Source organism: Seriola aureovittata, chromosome 2, assembly GCF_021018895.1.
Source record: "Seriola aureovittata isolate HTS-2021-v1 ecotype China chromosome 2, ASM2101889v1, whole genome shotgun sequence".
Classification (NCBI taxonomy): Eukaryota; Metazoa; Chordata; class Actinopteri; order Carangiformes; family Carangidae; genus Seriola; species Seriola aureovittata.
The window spans coordinates 29,980,864-29,991,432 of record NC_079365.1 but is presented as its reverse complement, the minus strand read 5'-3'; the positions used below and the strand labels follow the sequence as shown (position 1 = coordinate 29,991,432).

Genomic DNA, 10,569 nt, shown 5'->3' with positions numbered 1-10,569 from the left:
TACTGATTGATAAAGAATCTCTGGTAACACTTAATAATAACGTTTCAAAACACATGAATGAGTTAATGAAGGAAACGAATGAAGGATGTGTCACGACTTCCTGTTTCCCACCATTAGGAAATGATCAAGTCACTGAGTTTATGTGATTCTAAATGGATCAGTGACGTCATACAACAGCTCTTTATAAACATTTAATAAACACACTATTTGTCAGCTTCTCCTATGCAGACACAGTTTGTTATTACAACTGCGTTTTAGTACATGTTCATTCCTCATCTCTTCATACAGCAGCTTCCATCTCTATAAATCTAAAAAGAGAAATCCATATGATGAAAAATATACACTTTGCTTGTTGTACATTGAACCTCGGCATGTGACAAATAAAACTTTGAACTGCTGTTTAGTAGCAGCATCACTTATATCTGAAACATAAAATACAATAAGCAACATGATTTCATGATAATTCATGAATTAAATCAAAATTAAAAATGTGAGTTTTCTGAACTTAACATAAATAATAAGTTTATTGTTTTCTCATTAATTATTGTAACGTAAAACCAACAGATTTAAGTTCACTGAAGTTGGACTGAAAATGATGAAATATTAGTAGATTTCAATATGTTGCTGTATGATTTCTTACAGTTTATCTTATTATCTTATTTTATTCCACCTCTCTCTCCGTGGCCTGAGCGTCGTCTCGTCCCTGACACACAAGCAGGTGCTGCCCTCTGCTGTCTGCTCAGGTGATCTGACGTTTGGGAACAGCCCTGACCTGAGGATGCCTTCGCTTGCCGCAGAGCAGATTTGGCTGTGGTTAGACTGACCTGGGATATTTACAGACTGTCTGAGGTCATACAGGGCCGCGGGAAGATGTTTTAAGTCAGGGCTGCTGTAGTGGGCAATAGTATGTTTCTGCAGTACCAGAGGCTGCAGTTTCAGGACCGTACTTAACTGCTATAAAGGTTTATTCCACCCAAATGCTTCTTTTTATCCACATATTTGTAGTTTTAAAAAGGTGCATTTCACCCAAATACTTATTTTTATCCACGTATTTGTAGTTTTAAAGGTTTATTCCACTCAAATACTACTGATAAAAGGCTCGGCGGCAGCTTATATCTTAACTCGAGCTGCGGCCCAGGTGCTCCAGTAGTTATAACAAGCCAAACGTGGCCTTGGGCTCAGGTGTTGTGGAAATGAAGTCTCATAAGGGCATTGGTGTCCAATGAGTTCAAAGTGTCAGTGTGGACATGCATCAAGGAGAGGTGAGTCTGTCTCTTCCGGGTCGTGGTGTAGCCATGTTTTCACGCGATGCTCCTCCACAGACGTGACTACGAGTTTTTCAGCTTCTGGAAACAGAGCTCTTGTTAGTGGATGGAGCTCAGGTAGACATGTTGCTTCATCTTGACCTGTGACAACGAGACTCTCTGGTGACATCGCCCCGTCCTGAGGTCCAGCTCCTCGGGAAGGTGAAGGGGCACCTAATCAATCGGTTTCCCGCCGCTGCTTCTTCATGCAAGCAAAACACACAACCTGACCACACTCCGCCGCGTAATGAAGCCGCTTCCGTTTAACAAATCAAGTCAGCTGAAAGTTTCTTTCTCAAAACGTCTTGAAAATTGACGTTGGTCGGCTGGAGGCTCCTCAAATGCCGCCAAGACAGTCCTAGCTTGACACCCGTTAGCAACATGCTAAGTGGTGGCGGTGCTAACGCTGATACTCCGGCGGGAAATTACAACCAAACGAAAAACGTTTCCTGGTGGAGCTGCTCTCCTGGGAAGGCTGGACGTCATCTGTCCCGCCCACTACTGCCTCTGATTGGCTGATGATCGTTGCCTTCACTGGTTGGATTGGTTGGGTTTAGGTGTGAGCCAAAGTCGAGGCTTCAAAACGGCAGTTAACGAACCAATAGGTGACGTCACAAGGTAAGAAGTAGGAAGAGTAGAACATTTTTTTTTACTGAACAAATTCTCTTTACAAACTCAATGGACAATAAATAATTTAATTCATTTTTAAAGTAAGACAAGGAGGGTTTACAACTCTCTACTACACTTTACTTTTATGGATATGATAATTACCCATTAATATAACTCTATTGACCACATGTGACATTTTACTTGAGAGACCGTCCGTAAAAATTAACACTTGAAAATGTCAAAAGAAGAAGCGTCAGTTCAAATGTTCAACCAGCTGTCGTCACCTGCCAAAACCGAAATGTGACTGAAAAAAGAGTTCAGCAGTTTCAGGGTTTACTAAACAAGATCTGTAAGCATCTACTTCGAAATTTCATCTTTTTCGTAAGGTCACGGCTGCTGGATAAACATTGTTTATCACTTTAAACTGTATGTCCTTTGCTTTAGGTGGGATTGGTTATTTCAGGTAGTTATAACACCTGTTTCCTAACACTGGTCCGTTATCAATTATTTTTGTTTTGGATGGTGTTTTGAAATCAGAAAATAATTTACATTTTAAAAACATCGCCAATGACTTTGTTGTTACATTTCTTCCCACCAACCTTCAGTTTGGGCGAGGAAGAGTAGGACCGGTCATGTCAACGCTATGCGAGCATTATGCTCTCGCCGTTTCCTGCAGCCATGGGTCAATAAAATGGCGTGGGAAGAAGACGTCGGTCTGTGTTTTATCTGCTGGGAGGAAAATGTTGTGGAGGCAAATGTGGTTCTTATTCAGGGTCAGTGCACACATGATAACTCAACACAGATCAACTCTGTCTGGCTCCGGTGTGTAAGAAATGTTCCATGAAAAAACTCTCATCATGGACGATGTAGAAATAAAAGCAGGGGTCAAAATGCTCGGCATACCAGAGCTCTCATGTTGGAAACAAATCGACAGTCAATTTAGACACATCATCAAAGTCTCACACGGGATGTTTAATATAGAACAGGATGGGAAGAAACTGTGTGTCTGCAAAACTGTGGCTGAATCTTTATCTGCTGGATCTGCATGGTTTGTTTCAGCCCCTCCTGCAGGACCAGACAGTTCAGTTTCTGCACTGTGTTAATTATTATTTTTCATTTTTCTTCTGGAATAGATTTGACCTGGTTAAATCTCCTGACTGAAAGCAAATACGTGTTTTATTCAGCAATATCAACAATGTTGAGCGACTCTAAGGCTGCACTTGTTCTGTTTGTTGGGTTTCTAGCTGCTGTCTAAAATCATAATGTTCTCACTGCAGTGATCTCACAGTTGCTTAGAAGAAAAAAGACAAGGATGAAAAAGCAGAGCTGAGGGAACACATGGGAGAAAAGGAAAAAACAGAAAGACAAGAGGAGGTTAGAGGAAGTGAGGATGAAAGAATTACAACAAGACTTAAGAGACTAAAGCCAGAGGCTGAACACTTAGCACTTTGAGCTACATGCTAGCATGCTGATTTTTTTTAGCAGGCATGATATTTACCATCCTGGTTTAGCATGTTAGCATGCTAACATTGTTACCTGCTGATGGGGATGTTAACACTATTGAGAATCCTAAAATCAGGCTTTTACATAGACAACACAAGGGGCACTGACTGTGAAGTATCAACGGATGTGTCGGCCATTAAAATATCAGTCAGATATCATGAGTGACAAATGAAATGAAATAAAACAGTAAAACTGAAATCTGTCCTTTATAAAAGCATTTAGATCTTAGTACTTTGTAGAAACCCCTTTAGCAGCAGTTACTCCCTCCAGTCTGCAGGTGAGTCTCTACAAGCCTTGCTCACCTGGATTTGGAGTTTATCTCGTTCTTCCAGGCGGATCCTCTCAGCTCAGTCTGGATGGGAAGCGTCTGTGAGCTGCCGTCTCTCTGCACACCGGTTCTGTGGGCTTTAAATCTGGGCTTTGGCTGACAGACTGAGAACTGTCCCAAAGTCGCTCTTGTGTTTTCTTGGCCGTTTGCTTCAAGGATAATCAAAGCAAACAGGATGCACCTGAGCACAGTTTGGAAGCTCAGCAAACGGTCTGAAAACTTCTCTCAGCTTTTGTTTTTTTAATACATTTTGTAAAGTGTCAAAAACCATGTTTTCACTTTGTCATTATGAGTTATTGAGTGTAGATTGATGAGGGAAATGGCAATTTAAGTACAAGTGTAGAAATACTTAATACGCTGAGCAGAAGTACAAAAGTATTACATATACTTTAAGTACCAAAAGTAAAATATACTCATTATGTCAAATATCGGTTCAGGATTTTAAAAAGTCACAATTGAACCACAGACGAGGAAGATCACTGATGCACAAACTTCATCTCTGTGAAAAGATTCTAAGAAATGATGGTGAAATCCAGAGCTGTATTTGTAATGAATCATTCTCTCTTTTATAAACACAGGAGACTCTCAGCTGCTGCAGGAGGATGAAAATATTAATTAGCAGGAGTTGAACGACGTCTGTGGGGAAAGACGAGCAGCTTGTTTGCTCATCTTGCTCTTCTGTTGCATCATCATCTGAAACACACATCCAGCACTAGTTTACTGTTTTCAATAGTTTGTTTCATCCACTGTGATTTTAACCTGCACTCATACTGATACGGCTGTAATGGCGCCATGTTTACCTCATTCATACTTAAATTAATGGTCTGAATAATTCCTCCACGACTGACTTAAACAAGAACCGAGATGTGAACACAGAATACTTTGTAGACTTTGAATTTAGCACAGAGAGGGATGTCATTTTGAGACCATAATAAAAAATAATAAAAAATCAAATTTTAAATGTTTAACACCATTAAAACAAACACTGACTGATACGATACTGAATTCGACTCAGTGTAACACGTTGAGAGGAAAAACTTTATTTAAATTAAAACCAAAGCAATCGTGTAGCAGTGAGCATGTTCAGCACTGCGACAGAAGGCTACACACACACACACACATTCGGACACACACACACACCTTCTCACACGCCATTTAGTACACAGTATAAACACCTTAGCCTGCGTCTCACAGCTAAACATAACACTTACAGCAGTGATGCACAAGGAATCTTCTGCCCTTATTGTCAATGAAAACTTGAGGCCACTTCCTCGCCCAGCGTTCTGTATTGCTTAGTGTTGCTGGAAATACTGACCATCAGCCGTTTCCTTGCGTATCACCACGACCTCGATCACAGAAAATACACACCTATCGCACACACCATAACCTTTCATCCACCCCACACACACACACACACATGCACGCACACACACATCCAGATTTTTCTACCCTTTGGAAACTTTCAGCATTTTGTTTAAATTCACTAAACCTTTGTGTGTGAACTTAATGCATAAAAAAACTAACGGCAACCCATGCACAAGAAAAAAAACAAACAAACAAAACAGCAAAAAAAAAGAAAGAAAACAAAAAAAAGATTGTGAGTCTGGCGGGAGGGGACTTTCACTCCGAGGCGAGAGGAGGAAGAGGAAACGAGGAAGACGAGGAGAGGGGGCAGCTCCAGAGCACGGTGGGTAAGTTTCTCAGCATTATCACACCTTCTGAGGTGTGTGTGTGTGTGTGTGTGTGTGTGTGTGTGTGTGTGTGTGTGTGTGTGTGTGTGTGTGTGTGTGTGTGTGTGTGTGTGTGTGTGTGTGTGTGTGTGTGTGTGTGTGGCGATGCAACAAAGGAGGAATTATTCACAGCATAGTTACTGATTGTCCAGTGTTAGTGTGCTCTCCGTGTGGAGGGTAGCGTTACGTGTGCGGAGCCAAAAGTGGCGACGGAGTTCGGTATGGTCGGGCTGCGACAGGTGGGACGCTCGGGACAGTTACTCTTTTAACACTTCCTGGTTTATAATGCTTGGTGAGCCAACATGGCTGCCAGTGAAACTTGAAACTAGTCCAAGCTCCGTCTGCAGGTTTCAGCGGGGGTCAGGTGAATTTTGGCAGTTTGACATTGAGGGTATTTTGATTCTAACGAAGATGAACCCCGGCGAATCTCTCTGGTTGAAGTAAACAGGTGGGTGGGCTGGAAAGAAGCCAGAATACTCAAACACGGTGTCACTTTTAGGTCGGCGTCAACTTGTGGTGCGTTTGTTTACTGTCTTGTTTTCATTCAGATGCTGGAATGAAAGTTGCTGAAAGTGGAGTGTTGAGAGTGTGAAGTTCACTCGTGTCCTTCTCTTAGCGTTTCAAGTTTCAATACCCCTCCTTCCTTCCTTCCTTCCTTCCTTCCTCCCCTCGCCCGCTGCCTCTGATGCCACCTCCCCCTCTTCTCCTCCTACCACCTCAGATTTAAGTCTTTTTCTCTACAGCATCACAAACCAGCCCCCATCACCCCCAAACTGGCTCCTCTCCTCGCCTCTTGCCAAGTACTCTCTGTATTCTCGGCGGTACAACCCACCCAAAGTGCGGTCCGTCCCCTCTTACAGCATGGCAGTATCATTCTACAGTAATCACCCTTCACACCTCCCCCCCTCTCTGATATCTCTCCCCCGTCTCTCTCTCCTAGGTCCCGACGATTGCCGGGTCGTGGGCGGCGTCCGGCAGTGCCGCGTCCTGGCAGTGATACAGGAAGCAGTTGCCCCAACAACTGTAGCAGATGAGGAAAAGGGCAGCGAGGAAGACCAAGGCACAGATGGTGCAGGGCTTCCTCTCCAGCAGGAAGCTGAGCAGATAGAAGCCCATGAACATGGAGTGGTTGAACCACAGCGCCGGGTTCAGTGGTTTGGGGATGAGCAGCACGGGGAGCAGCCACTGCAGGCAATACATTGTCTCTGTTTGTTGGGGAGGGGGGGCGCCGGCAGAGGCTGGTACTGTTCAATCGCAGGTGGTTTGAGGTCTTTGAAGGAGGAGGATGTGACAGGCTCAGGGTGGGGGTGAGTGGGTGGGTGGGTGACAGCAGCCCTTAGCAGATGGTAGGATGTGCAGGAGTCGTCCTATCCGACAGAGCTGGGATGTTGCAGGAACAGGTCAAAGACGTCAGGTGCTGCTGTCGTCAGGTCATCCCTGCAGAGGACAGAAGTAAGATGTCTGAGGATTTCAAATTCTCAACAGTCTGCAGATCATTATTATTTTCATCAACCATTAAAGTGCCAGAAAATAGTTTTAAAAAATGACATCACAATTTCCGACAGCCAGAAAATATTAAATTCATTATCACATATGACAAAGAACAGCAGCAAATCCTCATAGCTGCGAAGATGGAAATGGAGAATATAAACGATCATAAAAACAGCGAGTGATTGGATGTGGGCTAGCTGCGAGTGCTGGAATGGTAGGCTAGGCTAACTGTAGCTTACATAGCTTGTCTTCAATTTTAACTGGGGGCTCCACAGTTTTGGTGTCAAAAATTAGAAATATTTCCAAACTGGGCTTTTTTACTTGGGAGTGTGAATCACTCTCCCTGCAGCTGAATCGGTTGTGAACTCTCTGACATCATCACCACCCGGCTGTTGTTGAATCTGCTTGTTTCAGCTTGACCCACATTTAATTTTCAATCAGTGAAAGTGACTCCTGTCCGTCATTCACTGAATTCAGGTCCACAGGAGAAGTCACCAGGCAGACAGCCACAGTAGAGCTGCTTTATTTCCCTCTGCCACAATTGAATATCAAATTTTCACAATTAAATTTTTTTTTTTTTTTACACTTTGATATATAATCAAATGTATATATTTTGACAGCCCTATGGACTAAACAATAAATCAAATAAAAAAGGAAGGAAATAATCCCCAGATTAAGCAATGTTGAAAATAATCCTCATTTGCATCTGTACTTCATTCACGCTTTTTACAGATGCTCAGGGACTTTTGTCTAGTTTGTGTGATTTTCTGTGCTGGGGTCTGCTGGGGCAGCAGCCTGGGGGTGGAGCTGCACCTCTGCATGTAGTCGTGGATAGGAAGATATTGTCAAAACTCCTCTCCATCATGGACGTCTCCCAGCCTCAACACAGTTCTGGTTAGTCAGATGTTCAGACAGAGACTCAGGATGACTAAGTGCTCCTCTGAATGCTACAGCAGGTCCTTCCTTCCTGTGGACATCCACTTATACAATTTAAGAACATCTCCATCATACTCTGCTGTTAACTGCAAATTTACTGTTGACCCACATTACACTTTTTATCTAGTTTACTTGCACATTACAGTTATCTACTCTTAAATTACCGTTAATCCACTTTCATTCCCATCAATGTCCATACTCGGATTCTTCCTTGTAGATTACTTTTTGCATATTTTTCTATTCTCTTACTGGGTATTTATTATTATTATTATATTATTAATTACTATTTTATTATTATTTTTTATATCAACACTAGAGTCAATACCTTCCACAGGTATCACATCTGTGCATATAAATAGACTTGGTAATACACAGTATATATATTTAAAGTCTTAAACTAGTATAATAACAGATTATTTGCAATATGCAAGTCAGTCAGGGTAATGAGAGATTTCAGGGCTGTAACATTTAGGAGTTCAGTGGCTGCTACACAGTGAATCCCATTATTCCACATCAGTGCAGTTGAGACTAATCGGTGCCACAGCCCATGTTAATGACTTCCAAAAGTAAACACTTAACCAACTATTTCCATGAGTAACTTCCTTGTATGGGCCTGAAACTGGTATCTTAGCCGCTCAAGCTAACGTGAACTAGCTGCGCACTGAGCAGCCCCGTGCTGTCACACGGATATGTGACAATATGTGTTAAATTAAACTGTGTAACAGATTAAATTGACTGAATTCAATTGAGCAAAACTAAAAAATAACCCACAATAGCCGGTGTCGAGATCTGTACAGAGAGTAACGTTAGAGCAGCTGGTTTCAACAGGAAAACTGGTTGCGGCTGGTTGAAGGACAAAAGCAGAGTAACTGTCAGTGACAGCTGCAGGCTTCCCCCGGCTACCAAACAACTACCACTCTCTGTTGATCATCTTGCTTTAACTAACTAGAGTTAACTAGTCTGCAAGCTCGTTGTTCACTAGCAGCTGTGACCTAGGAAGCTAGTTAACACAAAGGTTGAGTTACAGCTAGCTGGAGCTAACAGCTAACTAACTAGATTAGTTAAACACACGGTTTGGTTGTGTGCTTACTTCACGTTGAGGTTAGTGACAAATGTTACTGCTGGTTGACAGGGAACGTCCCAGTCACCAAACTCCTGTTTACAAAACCGAACAACATTCAAAAATCTACCGATTTAAAGTCGCCAGGTTTGGAAGTGAAAACAAACGCGACTCATTGTATCGCACTAATTCATTTCAAAACTAATGGGAACCACTCGTTACTTCAGTATACTGAAAGTACACAAACAGACCTTTAGATTTAGTCATCCTAACCGTTAAATCTTGTCTTACCCACAGCAGCACATCCATCGCAGTGGGCGGTAACGTTAGCTAGCAGTGTGAGCTGGTTCTAAAACTGGAGCATTACCGAGCTGAATGTTTGGACTCGGTGGTCCAGCTCTCGGTTTGTAACCAGAAATACTTTAACATTTCAAGAGGTAACTACACATCACGTTTTGGAAGATCTAAACAAAGGCTACCGAAATAACTCACCCAGACTGGGACGGAGTTTGGCATTAACGTTTCATCCGTAGAGTAAAGAAAGCACGTACCGGAGGCTAACTAGCTAGCTTACATTGAAACACAACAAAAGATTTCACGAATGTTTTGAACAACCGTTGTAAAAAAAAAAAAAAACTCAGCTAGCTAGCTATCAAAATGGCGCATATTAATAGTCAGAGTCTGCGTTGGGAGTGAATTTGTAAACAAATGTGAACTAACCTGATATCTTTCGGGCTCATTCTACCTCCTCTATCCTCACAACTGACTGCGCACGTAGCTGCAAGATAGCATACAGCTAGCAGGCATCTGCGTTAGCTCGAAGGACCCCTGGTGCCAGAAGGTTTAGGAGACTGCGGTCCGCCTGAACGCATTAATCTTCACCTCTGCAGGGTTTACCCAACAATTACTGTTTGAATCCCTTACTGGGACTGTATTACTGCTATAAGAAAATACAATACCTCTATATAACGTAATATGTTTTTTAACCAGGTAACTCTGTTTACCCACAGTGGAGCAAAGTATGCTTCGTGCTAGAGCTTAAATAATTACTCTATTAATCAATTACACAATCAACGGAAAATTGAATTAAATTGTTTTGCTCATTGATTAATCATTTAAGTAAGTTTTAAGCAAAAAAACAAATATTCTCTGATTTCAGCTTCATAATATTGGAATATTTGCCTGTTTTCTGTTCTACATTAAACTGAATGTGTTTGGGTTTCAGACTGTTTTGGTTGGACGAAACAAGCAGTACAAGCATAATTATTTCTTGTTCTTAATATTTTCTTACATTTTATGGACCAAACAATTTGTAGAATAATCGATAAAATAATCCCTAGATTCATTGACAATGTAAATAATCATTATTTGCACCCTTGTTTCATTGAATAGCTTTGAGAGCCTCACTCAGTTCTCATTTACTACAGTTTAAACAGCGGATCTGGTGTTTCCAGATTTTCTTTGCTATCATTTAAGTTACGTTATCAGAATGCCTGCAGATTCATGGTGCAAAGTGCAACTGTGACTTGCACAAAATGATGTTTGAAAATGGGAGGAGTCTGGTGTAACTGTGCTCATGTCAAACTTTAAGTATGAATGATGAACCGT

The 10,569-nt window shown here is 41.9% G+C and overlaps 1 protein-coding gene across 2 annotated transcripts; it reads right to left on the bottom strand.

Annotated features, from left to right (window-relative positions):
• Nucleotides 1–4,768: 4,768 nt before the first annotated feature.
• blcap (bladder cancer associated protein) lies at nucleotides 4,769–9,783 on the bottom strand. Of its 2 annotated transcripts, none has more exons than XM_056363660.1 (2): nucleotides 9,682–9,783; nucleotides 4,769–6,911 (listed from the first exon to the last, which is right to left on the bottom strand). In XM_056363660.1, exon 2 carries the CDS (start codon nucleotides 6,672–6,674, stop codon nucleotides 6,411–6,413), a length of 264 nt encoding a protein of 87 aa, XP_056219635.1. In that variant the 5' UTR covers nucleotides 6,675–6,911; nucleotides 9,682–9,783; the 3' UTR covers nucleotides 4,769–6,410. The 2 variants fall into 2 exon arrangements, with proteins under 2 accessions (XP_056219635.1, XP_056219642.1); XM_056363667.1 differs by lacking the exon at nucleotides 9,682–9,783 and adding an exon at nucleotides 9,454–9,654.
• Between the last annotated feature and the right edge of the window lie 786 nt (nucleotides 9,784–10,569).

Excerpts from the sequence above, each read along its gene's own strand:
- blcap (XM_056363660.1), bottom strand. The coding sequence starts at position 6,674 with ATGTATTGCCTGCAGTGGCTGCTCCCCGTGCTGCTCATCCCCAAACCA.